The following is a 23,077-nucleotide window of genomic DNA, read 5'->3' as shown; positions in this document are numbered from 1 at the left end:
AGGTGTTCTACCAGCACTACTATTCAACCCAAAAAACCCTGTGGAAGTTGACAGGTGTCATGGAGCTGTTTACCATTGAATTTGTGCCAACTGTGTCAAGTTAAGTGTAAAATTCTATGAACTGCTTGTACTGAATTCTGGTTTCCAGTGCCATGGTAGTCAAAAACGTTACAGTAAATCTTGCTGTAATAGACATAATATTTGGCCTTTGGCCCAAGTCCAAGGGCTGATTTATATGTATACATTGTGTAAGCCTAAGCACTTTCACAGTTTTTCCAAGGGCAAAAAACAAAAATCGGAAATCAGACTAAAGTAGGACAAATATCATACCTCTGAGAAAAAAACTCAAACCATAATTGGTCCCACTCAAGTGGTGGGGCTGCTTACACAAAAACTGACTTGTGGGACTCAAGCCCTCTGTTGACAGGTCATATTCAATCTACAGTTCACAGAAACAACTGTGTCATGGACCTTTGTGGAGTCTGGTAATATTTATACATTTATAAAGCATACCCTTGAGACTGGGCGCAGAGATAAAGGGTCAATCTGACAAAGCTAGTGTCACGATCATCAATGTCAGGGCTGAACCCCCAAAGTCTACTGGCTGACCACATGAGTAATTGACACTGGCACCATGTAGCGTTCTTAACTTCCTCGTCCATCTGCATACATGTTGGATTTCATTTCTGGCGTAGACTTTTCTGGCCTAGACTTCTTCTGATCAGAAAGAACCCTCACTGTTATCTTATCATGTGCAGCTGGTTGAGACATCAAAATCGTTCAAGTTCGTATTTATAGACAGGGCCTGTTGTTAAAACCTTTCTGCAGACCGACTAGCCACAGCTCTCATGTTGCCATAGACCTTGGATGGTGGACTTCCTGCAAATTGAAGGAGGGGGAGAAAAGAACAGAAAAACTATTATTTTCTGTGACAACGTCATCAACTAAGTGAATGGGAGTCTTTAAAGACGTTAGGTGGCAGCAAAATTCATTGTTCTCGGTATATAATGTATAAGTCTGCTGCCAACTAGCATTCCAAAGTCTCCCATTGCTGTTTTTTATTTTTTTATTAAGTGGTTTACTACAACTTTTTAATTTTTATTGAAAGATTTAAATGTAGCAGTTGACCATTGAGTTAGCAATGAGCTCATTTATAGGTAGGTAGGGTTGGCTTAATGGATTTGACGAATTTCTTAGCATAAACCAGAGTAGGGCCAGCCACAAGCAACATATAAGGATATACATGTTCACTGTATGCTGTCGTTTAACCACTTCAAGTATGTATTTTAAAACATTTTCCGTGCCCATATAATACCGCAGGTTTTTTTTAAAGAAACTTTTCCAAAAGACGCAGGCACCAGAAATTTCAAGGCTGTGTTGACCACACTGACCATCACTTTTGTCTGCTTACATTGTTGAAACCTAATTTTCTGCACTAGCTTAGTATAGTTTCCCTCCTGGTTCTGATTTCTTCCCATTGTTGTTTTTAAATGGTGTTATTATTGTTTGATTAGCATTCACTGGAAATGTAAATGTATTGTTGTGTTAACATTGTCTCTGCTGCGCCTTGAACATCTGTTAAGACTGATTTGGTGCATTACAAACACCTACTATAATTATTACTATTGTTAAATGAAGAATGCCTGGTAAGATGAGGAATGAATGGCAAAAAGCAAAAAGAAAAGCAAATTTTGATGGAGGGGGGGGGGGGGTTAGTTATTAAACAGCTACCTGAGCGGAATGTTTTCAACGGAAATGGTATTTTAACTTGTTTATTATGCACTTGTTCACCATTTTATGGTAATTTTGATATGTGTACAGTCTAAAATGGTACATGTTAGGTTATATTTCGGCTGGTAACCCTTATCTGGTAAGCATAATGTTGCTGTGCTAAGCTACTTGTTGTGCTTCGGCAGCTCTATGAAATTGGCCCTAGGCGAATTCCTATGATACAGATAATAAAGACGAAGATGATCTTACCTAATATCAAGTTACAGATAGCCGTCCTGGCAATCTTGATGTTCTGGAAAGAGCCCAAGATGTTGATTTTACTGCCGGCTAGAACGATGCGTGTCTTGGTGACGTTCTCGATTGTGAACTTGGTTTTACCTCCTTTACCAGCGACACGTCCGATGGCTCTTGACAAGTGATCACCTTTCAGAGGTTTTACTGCAACATTAAGGACAAGTTGAATTCAGATTTAGTTTCTTAAAAGATAATCTCTTAACCAACATGTGAAAACAAAGATAACTTGTTATTTGGGGTGGAAAAACCCTGAAACAACTAGACATGGCATTATATTTTGTTCTTGAAAAACGTAGGAATATGTGATCGAGTACAAGGGCTGACCTACCGGTACTCCTGGTGCGCTTTAATAAGGGAATCAATGTGTGGTCAAGAGGTTTTCAACTAGTGTTTTAAACCCAACGAGGCCTGGTTCTTGATAATTTTACCGAGACAAAGTCGAGGTAAATTCTCAAGAACCAGGCCTCGGCAGGTTTAAACCAATAGTTGAAAACCGATTCAACACACTTTGATTCCCATTCATAAATACCTTTTTGGTCAAAAAACATCAACACTTTTGGTCAAAAAGTAAAATAAATGCAAAAATTATAATTGTTCAATGATTTCTTTCAACACAACACCCCTCGTCCTATGTAATGGTAAGGCCCCCGGCCCCATCGGGTAAACAACTCCTTATAAGGGAATGCTGTGCTCGTCGCGCGTATCGCGTTATGTGGCACAACTGTCCCGGCCGTTGCTCTCGACCAATAGGAATGAAGAAATTGTCTTATAAGCACAGGTGCAAGCTCGCGTGTCACACCCATGTTTCAACACTTTTTACTGGTCATAAACAAAGATTTATAAACACCCACGTGACGCGCTCTCCACCAATAGGAATAGTGAAACTGTGTGAGGTATTTATGAATAAACATTTAAGGCTATTTAATCACAATTTTTCAGATTTTTCAAAGAGATAAAAAGAAAAATGGGAAAACAGACCAAAGTATGACGAATGAGTGGGACTTGAACCTGTGAACTCTAGATGAATGTACTGGAGCTTTACCATCTAGAGCTAGAGCACGTAGCGTTTAACTACTCAGCTATGACACACACATATCATGAAGTGTACTTCATGATATTAGTTTATTTAACCCATTGTTGTTGTATCAGTGAAATGAGTAAAGCATGTGAACAAAAAGGGAAAATATGACATGCCAAAGATACAAACTATTAGGTGGAACAATCGGTGAAATTAAAAACCTTTTCATAACCAATTTAGACATATTGTCAATTGTGACATGCTCTACAAAAATGAGTCGCTTGTCACACAACCCACTTTCTAGTTCGGGGGTTAAGTGATGTTTTTTTTTTTTTTTTTTAATCTATTTATGTGGTTTTATGCTTCTTTAGGGTCTATTTCACATTTTCTCAAAAAAAAAAAACCAACTTTGTTTTTGGTTGATGTTTTTACTAAACTGAAGCTTGTTGTATGTTCTTTTCAGCTATGTGTAAAACCCAATCAGTCAATTGTCCCCCCCCTTGTGACTCATTTTTGCAGAGCCCATTACAATTATACTTTTCAAAGTATAGTGGACACTATAAGAGTACACTGTTTGGATTTGGTGCAAACAGACAAATTTACCCAAATTGACTAGTCCAGTAGTGATGTGTCTATCATAACTCAAAATGCTTATATGGCTGCAATTCCCAATGCCTGAAAGGTGACTGTGACCAATAGAGGGCGACATATTGTTTTAGGAGATACACGTGGGTGATGTTCAACTTGGATAATCACAATGCAGAGGGTTGGTATTTCTTTAAATAAAAAAATAAGCACAGGGTTTGTACTTCTTTAAATAAAAAAATAAACAAATGAAAATAATCCAGAGGAAATGGATTGTTACTTTCAGTAAAATCCAAGTAATATTTTCTGCTTAGTCGGTCGGAAGATGGAAATCTTGACGCGCGATCACAAAAAGACACAGTTTTTAGGCCTCAGCGAAGAGTATAAACTGTGTCGCGCGTCAAGATTGCCATCATGCGACCATCGCGCGGCTGACTATAAACCGGCCTAAAACCCTTGTAGCCAAAGTGACTCAAGTAAGTTTTGTTGCTCAAGATGCTAAAAGGGGCTTTACACTTTTTGGTCAGAATGAAATGAAGATGCTAAATTTATTTTAAGATATCTGCAAACACTCTCAGAACTGCTCAGTACTTTCCCCCCGAGTCCTGTGAACAAAATCCACAGGCATATTACTCGGGTGGGATTCAAACCCATGATCTTTGCCATACTTGTTGGAAAATATTGAAGTAACTAATTTTACAGGATTAAAATTTACTAGCTGTAATTTGTTCTTTCTTATTTTGCTATCCCTAGGGACTCATGTCACACAGCATAGAAACAGCCATGGGTCATTTGATTCTGAGCCAACTCTGAACACTCGGTCAGCGTAGTATGGGTCTAAACCCACTGGGAGAAGACAAGGTTAAAATCGGCTCAAGTTGGGATCTTGTAGACATGAGTCAAATGCGTAACCCAATTGGAAAAAAGCAGTAACTATTGGTTAGCATTCATTCCTGATTCTTCTTGCAATAAATTTAGAAAAAAAATTGTCCTTCAAAACACGTCCTGTGTCCAATCGCTGGGTTGGGGGATAATTGTTAAGTCAGAGAATTAAGGAATAGAGCCTGGACATTAGGAAGGGATTTAATCAAGGATAAAGATAAAGGGGACTCTCAGGGTAGGGGGGCGGGAGGGGGCTACGAAAGAAAGAGTGTGGATGAAAGAGTTTACAAGTGCATGCAGTTGTAGATGAAGTTGAGTGTGTAAAAACAAACGACGTGTAAAGCCTGGTTCATACTTACGAATGCGAAGCGAATTTCGATGTTTACGCAGCCAACGTTTCTCAGGAGTTGAACACATTATTCGCTGCGAATTTGTGACGTTGAAATTCGCTTCGCATTTGCAAAAAGTATAGAAAGGCTTAAGATTTTATTAGTTGAGGCCTCACCATCAGCTATTTCAAATGTTTCTAAGAACAGCTCGTCTAATCGGAGTAATGCCAACGAGTCCTGAAATGGAAAAAAAAAACCAAGAAAAGGTATTAAATGTGTACAGGGACTAATTTTGTTGTGTCTGTGTTTTGTTTTTGTTTTTTATACTGCGCCTTGAACACCCAGCAGGGTGGATACGTGCGCATTACAAGTCTTATTATATTATTATAATTATTATTATTATACAACGTAGACTCAGCTCTGAAAACTGTATACTTTGCAATTATTGGGAAAAGCCCTATTGGTCCAATTTATCAGGTGTCTTCATCCCAATAATTGTGGTTGTTTAATTTTGGGAGTGTCCCTGTGTGCTGTTACAAAGTGTTGTGCGTATTCTGGGGAATTGGGAGTTCTGTGTTTACAAGCTTCCAAGTATGCACAAATTTACTCCCAAATTAACATAAATGGCCAAAAAGTAGCTTCAAGTAATTATGGTGTAAGAGGTCAGAAGACAGACTAATTGTTTCTTTGATAACAAGGAAAGCGTTCATTCTTTGTTTTTTAAAAGTTTTTGAACTATGAGACTCATTTATATAGCAAATAATAATGGTCAAGGTGCTGCAGCCCATTCAGCAGCCACTGCCAGAAACCCCCTTCTCTTAGCGATGTGTAACTGGGTTCTTTTACATGCATTACACAACACATGGGACCTAACGTCTAAACGTCCAACCCAAAGTGTCTTGTTTAAGGATGTAAGTATCAAGCCTGGGACTTGAACCCACACTCTGCTGATCAGAAACACCAGAGCTTCAATGCGCTTGCCCACTCGGCCTTGAAAGACCATACATAACTGAATCCCAGGCCTGATACTTCACGAAGGCAACGAAGGCAATTTACTCCATGCCCGTGGTCAATGCCTTTGTGCCCTTGAAATGCTCCAGTAGTGATTTACAATTTCCTCATAGGGTGACCTTTACCAAGGCTGTTCAGAATGAAGCATACAGGCCTGGGACCCCATAAACCCGTAACATACTCACTTCCACTTCAAAGCCTAGAATGAACGCCTTGACAAAGTCATTTCCTTTCTGTAATGCTCCAATGTCGGATGTCTCCTTGGAACTCTACAACAAAAGAAGCAGATATATATATGTATCATTAACAACACCATCGGGGACCAATTTAATACAGCTGTAACAGAAGAAAATTTGCGGTGACACCATGTGGTTAACTTTCGCTTTTGAGAAATTGTGGTTCTGAAACAAACCTGTTGACCTAATGTTTAAAACAGCATACCTAGTCCAACGTCATGAGACTGCAAAATGTTATTGCGTTTCGTTATTTGTATTTTTTCCCAGATCCTCCCCCCAAAAAGGATAGATTCATGTCAGTGATTAGAGGCAAATTTCATAGAACTGCTTAACAATAAAAAGTGGCTAAGCACAACCTCATTAAAGCATGACGAAATTTTTAGCATGATGAAATGAAACTGCTTTAACAGTTTTCTGCGAACACTCCTCTCCGCTATTTTTTTGTTTTTTTACCCATTACATTGAGGTGTACTTTCCAGAGTCCTTAGAAAAAAATCCACAGGCATATTACTAAAGTGTGATTCAAACCCATGACCTTTACCATTCTAAAGCAGATGTCTTGCTTCTAAATACCAACAAGAGTGCGCAGTAGCTAGAGGCAGTTTAAATCCTTTATTTTAGCAGCGAGTACCACAACGAATATAATAGACTCATCACACACTCTAACAACCATTACCTTTATTTCTACATGTCTTGTCCTGAGATTGAACCTGATCTGTAGTTTAAGATGCTCAACGATGGGTGTGTATATCTTGAGCCAGTTTTCCTTCAGCGGTGTGTATCTATGAGAAGGGACTGGAATCTTCCTCGTCTCGGTACTTCCTTCCTGAATATCCACAAGAAAGACAAGGAAGTCAGATTGTTAAAGAAGAATTGAATCATGGAATCTAATTCAGATTTAATATTTTATTACAGACATAATAAAAATGAAACATGACTCTGATACTTTATATGGTGGACTTATAATCAGGTCGGTGAGGTTTGCGGTAACCCCATTTCTAAATCTGTTTTGAGTAGTGTTGGTTCGGAGAAGAACCGAAAGTCGACAACTCTATGCTTCAATCAGCATCTCCTGAAGATAACCGGAGCATACTGATCGAAATGTTGAATTGTCAACCACCAGTTCTTTTCAGAACTCACAACTAACACTACTCAGTGTTACTATTCGTCCTTTCGCTAGGTTTGCAAAGATGATGTCAAGTAAACCTTGCTCTTTCTTTTGATGTGTGACATGCCAAGTACTGCAATCGTCAAGTGTGGTTTTTTGTCCTGCTTGTGAAAGGCCAAAAAAGTTACACATTTCTAAAAACAAACATCACTTTAAAAAACCTGAAAATACACGGATAAAGAGTCTACGAAACCTGAATGAAATCACGTCTTTTTTGGGAAACTTGATCATTCAGCAATACTGGAGAGTTCTTTTTTCCTGTTTGAATGGAGGCACATAGGGGCTGATGGGCACCCAATATTTGAGTATACAGTTTTGTAACATTGAACGTCAGTGAAAAGTTACAGATAGAAAACGCCCAATTTTGAGGCTTAAATCAACATAACTTCCCCACACTTTCAGCTATTACACTGATTTAGCACCATTGTATTTCTCTTTAAATTCTCTTGTAAAACTAAAATTAAACTTGTGAAAGGGGTGTTACAAGGCAGTGTGTGCGCGCCATGTGAGTGAACAGCGGGCATTGTAAACAGACAACGCACACACACTGCCTTGTAACACTCCTTTCACAGAATGGTTTAGTCCAACTTGGCCGCAGCTCGGCAATTCGTCAATCCAATAGTAGGCTGGTACCTGCAGTTTAGCGCTTGGTGAAAAATAAAGCGTTGCACATAACGGGAAGTAAAAAAACGTGCGATGCGCAACAGGTTCAAATATCAACATGGGAAATTTGGGACTGTTTCATGCCGGGATCTGGTAAGTTTTTGATGCCTAAATGGTCGGTACCTAGTTTGTAAGGTGCCAACATTCTTGGTGCCGAGTGGGTGCCGAGTTTTCAAGGTGCCACGTTTGTGAAGTGCCGAATTAAGGGGTCCTACTAAAAGCCGACAACAAGTCCAGAGCGCCGCCAACAAGTTTTAAATACCTCAAAAATGGCCAATAAACCATAGATATACTAGAACTATGTGTGTTCTGTAATATAAGGCCGAACAAAATAATAGTTGTGTTTCCGGTTACCCGATCGTCCCTAGAAAATCACGCCGACCCTACATCTTTTTATTCGTAAAAACGATATAAAATAAAATCTTATGGTGCCGACCCTAAACCTCATTTTTGTGCACATCGTCCTGGATTTCTTCTTCGTTTTTTCCTTTATTTTTTTACTCATTCAAACATGAATGTCGGACACTTCGAACCTTTTCCATTTCGTACCTTGGTCACGTAATTTCGCGAGCTAGCTCCTACAAAACAAGTCGTTCCAATTCCGTCGGCAAATTCAGTCACTTCAATCGTACGTACAGTTGTACCCACCGGCACGCCGCGTGTCGTCCCGTCCTTCGGATCGTTATGATTGCGTCCGTCCACACACACACACCACACGCACCACCAGGACCTTCTCGACAAAATCAGTTGTTGTGTTTGCAACACTTGCGCAAATTGAAGACGTGCCTACGCAAATTAAAACATTTTACCTGCGAGAATGTGCACATTTCCAACATTGCGCATTGGAATTTTGAACTTGCGTGATTACTTTTTTTGCGCGGTTCTGTGACGTACTTGGGCTCGTCGAAAAAGGAGTGCAGGGGTGTTTTCAGAAATTTGTCACTCCGTTTATTTGCAGATAAAGTTGGGGGTCAAGCATTGCAATTTCTGAAAAGTTATTTTTTGCAATTTTGTTTTTATGACTTAAGAATACATTAATATAAATGAGGAAAGTGTTTTTGAAAATGTTTGACAAGGGTCAACACAAGCATGGTGCCCCACCGAGACGCAATCGATCGAGACTTCTCAACTCCTTTCGTTGCATGCATGTGCTGTACATGAGTATGTACATATACATAAACATGTACATCTAAACCAAACATGTACTATGTGTGTACGTGCGGCGTGTGTTTGTGCATGCCGTGTACTGTGTGTGTCACGGCACCGCATGTAAAAATAAATAGTGTTTTTCGCTGCAGCATCATGGCGGCACAGCTGGGGACTGGGGGAGTCTTCGCATTGCTGCAAGGGATCTAGCATGGTGTCTCCACAAACCTCACATCTTTATATTTATTCATTTACTTTTGCATAAAAACTGCAATAAAAACATGTTGTTATTTGTTCTTGAAAGAATGGTTACATGTTCTTGTGTTTGTATTTGTACTCAAACCATCCAATTTCAACTGGTGTTAATTAAGTCAGATACATGTATTCACAAATCAGTGAATAGACAGTATTGCATGTAGGGACTATTGATATTTACATAACAAATTTGACACAGTCAGTTTTTCAATTGAGTGCGCAAAATAAAAAAAATATCGGAACATTAGCCTACCCTAATTTTCAGAGCCATAAAAACTTTAAGCAAAAAAAAAAGTTATTGCCTACCTACCTACCCTATTCTCCTGCCACAGTGTAATAGGAAACACAACTATTCTTTTGTTCAGCCTAAACATAAATTTAATGGAAAAACTTCACGAAAAGTGTGAATTTATAACCAGAAAAAACCTTAACTTTTTCGGAAAACGGTCGGTGCCATCTTGGCTTAAAATCGTGTTTCGACCAGTCCATTATGATGCGGGTAAGTCAGATTTAGCAATAGCGGGCGGGCGTCATGCACTGTGCACACTGCGAGAAGGTCTTCACATGAAGCCCGCCCTCTGTTGTTGACAAGTGCTAAATCTACCTGTATCATAATGGTCTGACCCACACACGATTTTTAAGCCAAGATGGCGTCCGACCGCTTTCCGTGCAAGTGAAGTTTTTTTTTCTGGTTAAAAAATACACACTTTTTGTGAAGTTTTTCCATTAAATTTATGTTTATATTACAGAATACATATAGTTCTAATATATCTATGGTTTATTTTATGGCCATTTTTGAGGTATTTATTCTTGTTGGCGGCGTGATGGCGGCGCTCTGGACTTGTTGTTGGCGTTGTCGGCTTTTAGTAGGACCGGAATTAAGACGTTAAGTGTGCTGTCCAGATCTACACGACTTTCGTTACTTACCAACAGGTTTTCTCCACTCAATGGAGGAAAACTCGGTCTTTTCGTAGTTGTTTCTGCTTCCATTTTATCATCGTCTAATCTTCTCTTTCTCCCCTTCTTTGACTTCACACTTTTGAACTCATCAATGTGAGTTTCTGTTGATTCTGTTACCATTTCTGCTGCCGTTTCTGTTGTTTTCGTGGAACTCGTGCTCGATGCGGCGGTCGCCATCTTTAAATGAAGTGTTGCAATCACGGAATCTATCATAATCCTTTTAGGGATGTTATTGTATTGTACATGGATGCTGGATTTTGATAAGAAAGAATATTTAAGAAAATTATTACAAGTATATGTGTACTTTATTATTAAAGATACATTGAATGACTAATAAATATATTTAAAACTATGTATTTATGTACAATGTCTCAATTTACTCAGATCTCACACTTTATAATACCTGCCAAGAAAATGGTAGAGTCCAAATAATTTCCCACCATGCATCATACAAAATGTCGCTCTCATGGTGCTTCTGGGAGGCGCATTTCTCATGTTTATCGAACCAAAGTAATGTTTACGGGCTGACTTCTTTTCGGCTTCCAGATGGAGGCAGTAAAGTACTCGTAGCGCCTCTTAAAGATAACGTTTTGTGTCTCGAGTATGTGAAGGAAAAGGGTAAATTGAAGCCAGTCGCAAAGGAAGTTCAGTTCATATACAGTAATCCAGGTACGATGGACAACCCGACCTTTAGTAATTGCTTGTCATTTGATTGGCTGAACCTGAGCCACACCCACCAAAAACTTTTAAATGCCAAACAAACAAAATAAATGAAGCTAAACTACTTCTAGTCTACAGTTCAGATTGTTTTACGTACAATGCAACTTAAATCATAATAAATATATGTAGTTGTATTGTAACATTAACATTCATTCAAATTTTCTGAAGCAGCACTTTTTTAAAGGAAGAAGAAGAAGAAGAATGACAAAAGATAGAAAAGAATCAGATATGTTAGAAAACTTCTTCCTATGGATTTGGATTTCTTTCCGTATGGCGCCACCACCTTTTCACTCATTTTTACATAAAGGGATATCTCATTGAGGTAAATTAGATAGGCCTACTATATTATTTCATATCGAATGAAAAAGTGGTGGCGCCATACGGAAACTTTTCCAATGGGATATTGTAGAGAGGTGAAAGGGTGCATTGGTGGGACTGAGGAATTGGGTGTTACTAGGGTTGGTTGTGAGGGATAAGTGTGAGGATAGGTGATGGGACATCGGATGGGTGTAAGACAGATGAATGATAGATAAGGATGGTTTGTGTGAGTTTTTTTTAAAGGTTTTTATTTTTTTTAATTTTTTTTTTTAGGGGGAGGTCTTCTTTACTTCAGGGTGCCGCCAATTGCACTTGTGTTTAGCCCCTTTTTAAATTGGCATATTACCCTAATTCAAAATGGTTCCCATGAAACTTTCATTGTAGAGATGATCATTTCTGATTTATCTTCAATTTTACATGCCCGATCTATTTACAAATCTACTTTCTACATTTGTATCTAGATGATGCAGAGGTGGTGTCCATCGGTGCATTTACCAAGCAGCCTGAAGCTACTGGACTGGTTGTCGGTATCACATTCACAAAGGTTAGGTCTGTCATCGGTAAAGGAGGATTATAAAAATGGTACCAAGTTGTTTTAAAGTTACGTTAACATTGTTTTGGGAAGTTCATTTATAAATTCATTTAATTCATTCAAATCAGAAAACAATCAGGTATCATACAAACTAACCTCTTGAATTTCAAGAAAATGATACAATTACATTTGTTTTGTTTGTGCATGTTTCTGTAAATAATCAGAATAATTTTTTTTGAAAATCAAAGTGACTTTGTGAACCCTTCTGAAGTAGCAGTGAGGTTTCTTCCACCCAGAATCACTTGCACTGGTTGCTTTCAAATGAACAGCACATTACAGCTGCTCAATTGTCACTCATTTCAATTGAAGTATTGATATTCTCAAACGTAGCAGCATTTCAGACTCCAACAACTGTTAGAAGAGGATGAGTGTGTCTTTGTTTCCCTTTTTCCTCCATGTTTTCCTCCTTGTTCTGACATAACAGCAACCTTGAGTTTCATACTTCAATGGTCTAAGACCACATTTGCTTAGAAAAAGTCATTTCACTGTCGGAATGTCTTCTCAGTAATTATTAATGGCCACCAAAACCAGGACCGGAGCAATAGAGAATGACCTCTGTTAGCCTTTGTGACAACCCACCAATTGCTATCAAGACTTTGTATTTGGAAATAATCCTGAAGTTTTATAACTTTTTGTTCATATCCAAGGATGATGGAAGTGACAGTCCCAGCCATTACTTCAATATTTACTACCCTTGGGAGAAGGATGCAGACTTCAATCTGGACAGAGATTCACGTGAGTATAGTGTCTGTGATTCCTACAAGTTCTTCAGCTTTGTCAATGGTCAGATCAAGCAGATGTGACATTTGGTTTTGCCGTTTGAGTTCCAGTTAATTTTTTTCTGGCTTCTTTTTTTGTAATGTTGATTTATATTTAAAATTTTAAGAAAGATACAATGAAAGTCTGATGAAAAAGATTCAGCTGAATTCAGAGTCTACTTGCTGAGAAAACAGCCGAAAAGTTGTGCACTATTTTCCATGAACGTTGAATCCATCAACTATTTAGCGAGGTGACAGCGGGTGCATTTCTTGATGCAGCAATTAGGGGCCTACAACAGACACAACCTTAGAAGATCTGAGAAACGGTTCATGCCATATTACTGAGGGAATCCTTTCTCAAGTTCAACAGCCTTTTCTTTTCAGCTTTACTTATACTATACAAAGCTTTGAATCTTAGGCTACTTATCTTATCTCTCGACCAATCCGCACCTCATTATCTTCAAGAACTCATTCATCCTTATGTACCTCATCGTACCCTCCGCTCCAGCTCTACCTCTCAACTAGTCCCATACACCACTCCCACAAAGTCATATGGCCATCGCTCGTTCTCATATTCTTCACCCTCACTCTAAAACAACTTGCCGCACAACATCAGAACTGCTCCAAACGAGAACATTTTCAAACATCTGCTGAAAACTTACCTGTTTTCTCATTAATTTTTGTAAAGAGCTTTGGGACTGTTGTGTGAAGCGCTATATAAGTGCCGTTCATTATTATTATTATTAATATTTACAACATTTCTGAACTATGTCTAATTTATGATGTCATTTTTACCATACTTTTTTATTTGCAGAGGGCTGGAATAACATTGAACATTTACTGGATTTTATACCGTACTACTTGTGTCACACAGAGTGAGTATTGATACTGTAGGTCATCGGGGGAAATCCAAGTTTAGCTTTGAACAAATCTGGTGGAAATAATGTTATAAATAAACAAACTTTATAATTTAATATGTAAAGTGCTACTACCAACATAAATGAGTTGTGGCATAAATGTAAACAATGTTAATGGTCTAATGTTTCAACCCCTCTTAATTTCTTTTTTGAGACTAATTTTCACTTGAGAAAAAACTCTGCTTTGGACAAAACATTTGGCCATTTACATGTTTAGCCCTACTTGTTTATAATTAAAATGTGGAATTAGTTAACTAATAGTTGAGAGAATACTGGACAATAACGCTACATTTTTCATCTTTGTAGCATAAATCAAGAGAGAGACTCTGTTTTTCTTCTCACCGGAGGCGACGGTAAAGTCCACTTGTACAAAGAGGTAAGTAACGTCACTAGTTAAAGACAGGGATCGTTCTTTTTTTCCCCCACCCTGACTGGATTATTATCTCTGAATTGCCTAAATCTATTTTTTTTGAGAGTATCGCTGGCACAAAGAATTTCTGACTTGACAAATCCAAGAGAACAAAGATTTGATGTTTCTCTATCTAGAAAGTACCAGATTCAAGCACAGTGAACAATAAAACCTTGGCCATAAGAAATTTCGGCCAATTGGGTTCATGGTCGGAACCAATGCAGAAATCTTGGTCTGCTTAGGCTTACCTCAATTTGAGCCGAAACTCAAAGAACTTAAAGGCCCGGTCAAACTGGCCTCGATAATAAAAAACGAGAACATTTACAATGCACGCCCTCGATTGGTGGCAAGCGTGCGCGTATTCTGCGCGGAGCAATTCAACCATTAGAATGCACTCTCTTTGCATCATTATTGTTTTCGTTATCGCTGCAGGGTGACTGATGGCCCTTAATGCTTGAAGCCTCTAGATGCCACTAAATTACGTAAAAGCAAAGACAAGGATATAAGTGTGTTCTGGTACTTCAGAGTCTTCAAGATCATGTATTGACCCCTTGCACGCGCGTCACACGCGGTGACTGATGCCACGCTCACCATGTTGGTGGTCAATAGGTTTACGTGTAAACGCCGCGTCGCCTAAAATGCGCACTCCACTGTATAACACACGTTGACATTGACCACCAAAATGGCGCATCCAAGATTTTTCTGATGTTGACGTCGGGTGAATTGGGTCAATACAAGCTTCCATTCCCTTTCCCCATGTCTACAAAGACCATAAATCTAGAAAAGATAAAAAATGAGGTCTGTAATTGGGGATTATACAACAACCTCATCCAAAGGTGGAATTTATTAGTTTTTCCCGCCTCCATCTGCCCTCTTTGTATAGATGAAGGGAAGAGTGAATGCTTATGTAGTAGAACATGCTCTGTAGTAGAACATACAGCAGCCTTTGTTCCAGTCATCCAATGTGACATAAAATTACAAAAGTCACATCTTCCGGTGTTCATCTGGGGGAACATTTGCGTTAACTGGTTAACATGAAAGTAAGAATTTCACTGATATAAACTTTGAGTAAAAACTATAACACCTGATTGTTTCTGCATTACCCTTTGATTTAAATGCCAATTGCCAAAGTTGCATTTCTGTGACTGTTGTTGGTTTTTTACAGGGCAAAGGGTCTTCCAGCCGCTTCTCAGAGCACCCAGTCGAAGATCTCTTTCCTGAATGTGAAGATCTTCCAAGCATGTAAGACATCAAATCATTATTGCATACCCCCTCCCCCCTCATCTCAATCCAAGTACATTTATTTCAATGCTGTCCTAGGGAAAGCAACTATAAATTTCGATTGTAATAAGTTGAGTTACAAAATTACATCAAGTACCAAATTATACAATGGACTCCAGGGTTTGGGTCAAGGAAAAAATGCTTTTTGTGCCTTAAAGACATTGGACACTATTGGTAATTGTCAAATACTAGTCTTCACAGTTGGTGCATCTCAACATATCAGAATATATCAAAGCTGTGAAAAATTGAGCTCAATCAGGCGTCGAAGTTGCGAGATGTTAATGAAAGAAAAAAACACCTTTGTCGCACCATGGTCACACGAAGTTGTGTGTGCTTTCAGATGCTTGATTTCGAGACCTCAAATTCTAAATCTGAGGTCTCGAAATCAAATTTGTGGAAAATTACTTCTTTCTTGAAAACTACGTCAGCTTCTGAGGGAGCTGTTTCTCACAATGTTTTATACTATCAACCTCTCCCCATTACTCGTAATCAAGAAAGGTTTTATGATTATTATTTTGAGTAATTACCAATTGTGTCCACGCCTTTAAACCTACATGTACGGACGCAATGATGAACGACAGGACAGGATAACGTACTGCAAAAGGAACTTTTTTTACACAATACACAACCATACAAAATTGATAAGCATTTGAAAATTATGACTCTGAGTGTGCATAAAGGAGTGTTTTTAAAAAAAAAGTTTGGCAACTAACATTGCCTGGGTTGAGGGTGACTTTCCCTCCAAGACTCAGCGATTCAAATCCAGAGTACATGTATACAGTGCTATAAGGGTATTAGGGTAAAAACTAGTGGTATTCTTTATCTCCGTTGCAAAAATAACATATATGAATATGTTATTGTCCTCAGAGCTCTGTGGTTACATTGTGTCTCGTTACCAGATGAAAGACGATTGACTGCCATCGGTTGCCAAAATGGCTACCTTCGATTATCTCTAGTCTCCTGTAAGGCAGACTGTAAGTATAGTACCATGCTCCCTCCATATGTAATATAAGGCCAGATGTATTCTGCTGAAACTTTCACAGTTGTTTGCGCATGTATAAGAACGTATACTATTGTATGCACAATATCTATTTCAAATGTTGATCATATCGCACTTGTTAAAGGTTTGATTGCTTTCTCTGAGGTGGGATTCAAATCAAGGTCCACATAGTTGAAAGGTCGGGCATGACATAACTTTGACCTCCTAACCACAACCTGTACTCTTCCTTTAATGGAAGAAAACAAAGCTAACTGCATCTTCACATCTCATCTCCTTGACTACTGTTTGTCTGACTGTTGTCTTTTCAGACACAGACATCGTAAGGACTTGGGAGCTGCAGCATGACAGCGCCATTACCAGCGTAAATCTCTTCCAGGGCCGCTCTCCAGTCAAGAGACCCTCATTCTTGCCAATAGGAGAAGGCGATGACGATTGCTCTGACGCTAATAGTGTATCTGGGGATGAAGAGTGGCATCTACTAGTGACTAGCGCACTAGAGATTGCTGTTGTATATAGGTATATATAACTTAGTAAGACTACTAACTGGAGTTATTCCAAACTGATTCCGTAAATTTAAAAATTGGCTAGAGTTATCATGATCACAGGCTAATTAGACATGGGCCCACCAGAAATAATATGTTTCATTGGGGACTTATGATAGACTCTGGACCCTAGCTGCTAACCGTGGACAAAGGAGATCAGTGCAACGGAACACCAGCTGTCTATGTAGTAGAGTGAGTGAGTGAGTTTGGGACTGAAAGATTTTAGAGAAAACCCGTGTGATCATGGCCAATTTTCACGGCTGTGCTTACCGCCAGATTCTGCAATTGCAGTGACAATCTTTTGCTTATAGGGCAAGCGTAGAATTTATCAACTTTTAAATTTATGTGAAAATTGTGACCCAAATTGCAAGACCTTTACCCAGTAATTACTTTTAAAAAATAGTTTAAGGTTGAACAATGAAAAATTGGAACCTGCCTCCGAATCAATGTGCCGGCACTCTACCAACTGAGCTATCTAGTGCTTTGTTGGCGGTCTCCCTATTTTGTCAATATCTTTGTATGGGGTTGCCATTCTGAAGCCATCCAACCTGTAACTGCCTTGTAGCCAGGGACCACACCCACCTATACGATACAACAGAGGGATCACCTTAACGAAATATAGCTTTTATACTTCTAATAATATCAAGTATAAACTATAACATGTTTCCACTTGTTTTCTACGCAGGAATGTTCTAAATAACGGTTTCCAGAATCAGTTGGTGTTACCGGATAGTGATTGTTTTGACTGTACACTGTGTGCCTGTGTGGCGGATTTGGATTGGGATGCACATAATGAAATCCTCATTGGCACATATGGGCAGGTAAATACTTTCTCAGGAATCTTCTTATGTTAATGAGCAGCACAGTTCTTTTCAGAACTGAGAAGTCTCCCGAAAAACCTGAACAATCTACTCTGCGGTAGTAGAATAAAGCAAGACAGTTCTCTTAGAACAAACTCTACCTGGCAAGTAGATACACACCTGGTGTTACCGCAAACCAAATATATATTGATACCTCACCATGCAATGCCTCAAATCCTATAAAATTTTCTTATCATCTGCCCTTGTGGGCCGAATTTTAATAGAGCTGCTTTAGCAGAAAACAGTGTGTAAACAATTTCTGCTGAGTGAAAATAAGCAGGACAACTGATTGTAAATGTGACATGTTATTTTGGCTGGTAACCATATTGTGGTAAGCATAATTTTTGTTGTGCTTTGATATAGCTACAATTTATGCTAAAGCAGCTCAATGAAACTTGTTTACAAACCAGCTTAAGTTTTTTGGTCGAGTAATATTTTTAAGTTACAGACTTTTATCTGGCTGTACTGTGTAACATTTTCTTTTGTGCTGCAGACTGTTCAAGTTTCACGCGTATCGAAAATGACAAAATAACTCAAACCAAATATGTATCTTTCTATAGATATTAAATTTTCTTTTTAAGTTCTGTTTACAACAAATTCTTGAAAATGAAAACAGCCTGAGCAGTTTGTTATAGATGCAATTGCAATTTTTACACAAATCAGGTTTTTAAATTAATATCGAAACAAAATTATAAGTTGTAGAACGAAGATGAATATTTTTTTAGAAACTCCATTTGCCAATCATGCCCAAATTGTGACTATTAATAGGTTTAATGATAACATGAACGTCAGTTTAGCAACGTATTTAGTTTACCGTTGACAATCCTAGTGCATGAGACCTATGCAGAAGCACCAGTGCTTGAGTCGCGTGCTTTTAACCACTTGGCCGTGACACCCCACAAAGATACAGTAGGGTTTTAATAATCCCAAACAAAAGCACGTCCAAAAGACATCAAGATGCCCCTTTGGTTAACACTGTGATCTGACATAAGCATTGTCTGGCTTTTCATTGGTCACATACAGGAACTACTCTGCTACAAATACTTCCCAAGTGACGATGTGAAACCGCAGAAAAGTGAAGGAAACAAAGCAGCGAAAGAAACCAGAGATGATGAAAACCAAAGAAGCACAGTGTTGAGACAAGAGGATGGAGCCATTCTGGAAGGTGATTTACAGGACGATCTAGAAGGAGAAGAGCGGGAACCAGACATGGTTGAGGGCGGAGATGAGAATCCTTGCCAGGGGGACGGACGTCTCCTAGGAGGAGAGTATCGACTCGTATGGCAGAGAAGCTTTGCCCATCCACTTCTTGCCATGAAATATGTGGATTTGATGTCTGATGGATTGTATGAACTCATACTGTTATCCCAGAAAGGAGTACATATCCTCCAGGTGAGTGTAGGGACTACTCTTCATACATTGTACAATTTAGATTCTTATTATATAGTTCTGGTAGTAAGTGAACTTAAGCACTGTAGCACGCAATCATAAGGAAACCTGTTAACAAGGGTATTTGCTTTGTGAACAATAAACACCGGGGTTAACCCCCTACTCTTCTGCAATAAGTGTTCAGGGGTCGATTTCATAAAGATAGTCCTAACTTAGGACTAGTCCTATAGGAGTTATTAAAGTCTTTAGGTCAGTCCTAAGTTTAGTAACTCATCCTAACTCGAGATGAGACTAGTCTTAACTCTTTGTAAAACCCACCCCTGGGTTATTTTACGTGCACTACCAATCCTAGCACATGGAACCTATGGTTTAATGCCCAATCCGAAGGAATAAGAAAATATGTCATCAAAGTATCTTCCTCAGGGACATTAGTGTCATGTTCCGGGACTGTGTAAGCTCTTTGGTAGAAGCAATCAAAACTTCTTCTGCAACACAATGATCATGAGTCTTGTTATGGGTGTGATACATTCTTATGAAAGCTCAAGCATATTGCTGCATATGTTGTTCACTAAGTCTTATGATCATCTGGTAATTGCTGCGGAGAACTTTAGCTGGAAAAGTTAGTTCAGTTCCTATCTATTAAGCAAATATTTTCAGTCCAACAAAGGTGCTGAAAGGGTGGACGTTCAAACTATAGGAATCTCACTCACTTTGAGGCTCATTCTGTCAAATTGTACGAACATAATTAACTGGCATATTGAACCGGGCCGCTTGTTTTTTTGTAACTCGAAAATCCAAATCAAAGCACAAGATTCTAACTGTTAATTTGCTCATTTGTCTCGTCATTCCAGCATGATTTGACGGAAGCAGCTCGCATGTGTGTAGAAAGACTGACTGATATCCCTACACCCTCCTCATCGGAGGATACAAGGTGACAAGCAGAGTACTCATGATGTACCGGTGGACATTGACTTGAGGAATCAGCTAGGACTATTTAAGATGGAAACTTGAGAAATCCTCTTAAACTCTGTAAGACAGACGTTTCCCCAGGGATAATGATGCACGTAGCAGTGGACTTGAATCCAGACCTGGGCCAAACTTCATAGAGCTGCTTAAAGACTTCACATCAGATGATGTGTTTTTCGGCCAAATATTTCTTGACTGAGTTTTATCTTTCCTCTAGCACTCCAGTTTGAATCCTACCGAGGGCACTAAGTGGATGGGTTTTCAGTCCCTAGTTGACTGCTTGGATTTTCCCTGGAATAATTCTCTGGGGTTTTCCTCCCATATCTAAAACTGAAATTTCCTTAGCAGGTATAGCATAAGGTTCCTTTTCTGAAAATCCTTGGCTTCACAGTCAGAGCTAATAAATAAAATTTAACTTGCAAATGTCTTATTTGCACTCATCAGCTATTCACAACAAATGTACTGGCATAAAGCCTGCATGCAGGGCACCCTCACTAAATAAATGACAGAGTGGATGACACCACAAGAATTTCCTTCACTTTTGTTGGATTAGAGGACTACAAAGAAATTATTTTATTTTGGACCATGTTAATAGGTTACAGCGCCCTCTAATGGTGCCAAGTAAATAAATCAGTAGAGGGCGCTATATAACTTCCGTATGGACCAAATGTATTAACTTTTTATGCAGTATTTGTGTTAAAAAAACATATGAATTCTGGCTCTGTTCATGGTAACCTGGTACAAACACCATTCTATCAAACTCTAATATTGGTTTAATTTTTTACAAAACTACTGCAAATGCCATTTTTCGCAAACAAATGGAAGATTGATTCTGAACTATTTACAAGTATACAAACATTGGCTATTGATCTGTTTATATCAATTGTGGTTCTGTTTATAGTGGAACAGCACTAGAATTGTATAGGTATTTGGGAGCAATGGATACATTTTTAAAGCCCAAACTGCTGAAATTGACTTAACAACTTTCTTTTTATTTCAAAGAGACAATTAAAGGGAAAGAGTATCAAATACTAAACTTTAAACAACTTCTCGATGCGTACCCTTAACTTTCAAATAATTATGTGCTCATATTAATTTTTGGTTTTTTACCCATACACCGATGTGTGTTAGCACTGTATACTCGGTGTCCTGTGAAAAAATATCACAGGCATACCACTTGGGTGGGATTCGAACCCACAACCCTTGTAATTCTAGAGCAGTGTCTTACCAACTAGGCTACCGAGATTGCCAGGTAACTAGAGGCAGTTCGAATTCTATGTTTTGGCAGCGGGTACCGCAACAATATAATAGATAATTATGTGATCATCCATTTTGTATGATTATGTCTAAGCAACTGCATGCACAGGTTTCTTTTGTCATACTTTATCCTGTCATGCATCGTTGTCTATTCATAGGTGAGGACTCTAAAGTATTTTTGCTTCATCAAAATCAAAAGTTGTCCCTTGCAAATTTTGGTACTAACTTCTGCAATGTTATAACTCAACTTATCACAAACAAATGTGTAACTTGCTTTTCAAGGGACTAAATTGAAATAAATGTACTTGAATTGAAGATTATTCTCTTTTATTTTTTTCAGTATGTTGCTTTCGATTGCTCAGTCAAAGTAACTTAATGTTTCTATTTACCCCCTTCATGTCTTAAATAATGAACTGAAAATGCCATAGTTGTTTGTGGTTCCAGCCATACATTTAAGATACATGAAGGAATAGTTGAAAGCTTTTGGAAATTTCTTAAGAAGATGAAAACAATCTAAGGATTTCTTAGGTAAAAGGTTTAGTAATCTTTTGTGTTTTTTGTCACATAATGCATTATCAGCAGAATATCAAGAAAGATCAATAAAAGTCCATTTGTGAAAGTTTCAGTTGAGAACAGTATCTACTTGTTTAGAAAACAGTCATCTTATTTCCATCATGAGCATCAAATCCATGCGCAATATCAAAGTCAAGTTACAGTGGGTAGTAACTCTTGCGCAGTATTCACAAACATATATTTTAATCTCAAAAAGTTGCCCCTTTAGGTGATTTTAGGAGATTTGAATTTGTCAACATACTTGTATTGATTTCTAATCAACAGGGGCACTTCAGACAACAATGATTTTGCAGGATGCTTACTACCATTACAGCGCTGCCAACTCTCCCTGATTATGCAAACAAGTTCCCTGAAAATCAACCAATGTTTCCATAACTTGAAAATCTCCCCGATTATAATCATAAATGGAAACTTTTGTCCTATTATGTTGAATGTAATTCTAAATATCTCCCTGATCCATTACACAAAATCTCCCTGATTGCAAGATGCACATGTTGGTTACTATAGGATAACCATCTTCAGAACAAGCAGGCTTTCAAAAACAAATTAACCTTATCAATAAAATATGTATAAGAAAGAAACAGAAAATTAATCAAACAAAGACTCTATTGTTTTTCTTGAAGAAATATCATTGGACCATTCGGTGCTTTTATTAATACTCTCATTAATGAACAATTGATAAAGATGAATACTCCATGAGTGCGGGATACTTTTAAGACATTGTCTAAACACAAGACGTGTGAAGTCAGGCTGAGAAGAAGTAGAAGAGAAAACACAATAAGTAACGGTCATCTCTCTGAGAGAGAGCTAACTTAATACAGTCCACATGTACAGTAAGTTTAAACGCTATGTACAGAATGTACACAAAGGTTAAGGGGGGTCTTCTTGTATGTAAAACACACACACAATGAATAACCCGTGCGACAATGGTATCCCATTTTCATTTCTAACATAACAAACAGGAGACCCTTTTTTTTACGAGGAGTTAAACAAAAAACCTTGTATGTTGTTGAGTTTTCTGTCGACTTTCAGATGTCCATATTCTGAGAGGGCAGTATAGACAAGAGACTGTTAAAGACAGTGGCATTATTGGTAATTGTCAAAGACTAGTCTTCACAGTTGGTGTATCTCAACATATGCATAATACAACAAACCTGTGAAAATTTGAGCTCAATCAGTCGTCGAAGTTGTGGGATAGTAATGGGAAAAAACACCCT

At 38.4% G+C, this 23,077-nt stretch overlaps 2 protein-coding genes across 2 annotated transcripts; one reads left to right on the top strand and one right to left on the bottom strand.

The window, feature by feature from the left end:
* Positions 1–775: 775 nt before the first annotated feature.
* LOC117301042 (RNA-binding protein pno1-like) lies at positions 776–10,794 on the bottom strand. The gene is made up of 7 exons (XM_033784928.1): positions 10,682–10,794; positions 10,246–10,528; positions 6,763–6,912; positions 6,036–6,119; positions 5,016–5,076; positions 1,981–2,169; positions 776–879 (listed from the first exon to the last, which is right to left on the bottom strand). Exons 1-7 carry the CDS (start codon positions 10,771–10,773, stop codon positions 812–814), a joined length of 927 nt encoding a protein of 308 aa, XP_033640819.1. The 5' UTR covers positions 10,774–10,794; the 3' UTR covers positions 776–811.
* On the top strand, positions 10,721–21,192 carry LOC117301032 (KICSTOR complex protein kaptin-like). The gene is made up of 11 exons (XM_033784919.1): positions 10,721–10,947; positions 11,778–11,860; positions 12,556–12,643; positions 13,481–13,541; positions 13,890–13,959; positions 15,158–15,234; positions 16,141–16,247; positions 16,582–16,789; positions 17,501–17,636; positions 18,699–19,067; positions 19,916–21,192. Exons 1-11 carry the CDS (start codon positions 10,734–10,736, stop codon positions 19,997–19,999), a joined length of 1,497 nt encoding a protein of 498 aa, XP_033640810.1. The 5' UTR covers positions 10,721–10,733; the 3' UTR covers positions 20,000–21,192.
* The last annotated feature ends 1,885 nt before the right edge of the window (positions 21,193–23,077 follow it).

The sequence above is a fragment of the Asterias rubens genome, chromosome 1 (genome assembly GCF_902459465.1).
Source record: "Asterias rubens chromosome 1, eAstRub1.3, whole genome shotgun sequence".
Classification (NCBI taxonomy): Eukaryota; Metazoa; Echinodermata; class Asteroidea; order Forcipulatida; family Asteriidae; genus Asterias; species Asterias rubens.
Note: the sequence above shows the minus strand (reverse complement) of the source record. Positions and strands in the feature narration are given on the sequence as shown.

Bases quoted from the DNA above. Each gene is read 5' to 3' on its own strand.
- LOC117301032 (XM_033784919.1), top strand. From the start codon at position 10,734: ATGTCGCTCTCATGGTGCTTCTGGGAGGCGCATTTCTCATGTTTATCG. The intron at 16,790-17,500 runs GTATATATAACT...TTTTCTACGCAG, and splicing joins GAGATTGCTGTTGTATATAG to GAATGTTCTAAATAACGGTT. The intron at 19,068-19,915 runs GTGAGTGTAGGG...TCGTCATTCCAG, and splicing joins AAGGAGTACATATCCTCCAG to CATGATTTGACGGAAGCAGC.
- LOC117301042 (XM_033784928.1), bottom strand. From the start codon at position 10,773: ATGAGAAATGCGCCTCCCAGAAGCACCATGAGAGCGACATTTTGTATG. The intron at 5,077-6,035 runs GTGAGTATGTTA...TTTCCATTTCAG, and splicing joins TTCTAGGCTTTGAAGTGGAA to GACTCGTTGGCATTACTCCG. The intron at 880-1,980 runs GTAAGATCATCT...TTCAATTTGCAG, and splicing joins TATCTGTAACTTGATATTAG to GAAGTCCACCATCCAAGGTC.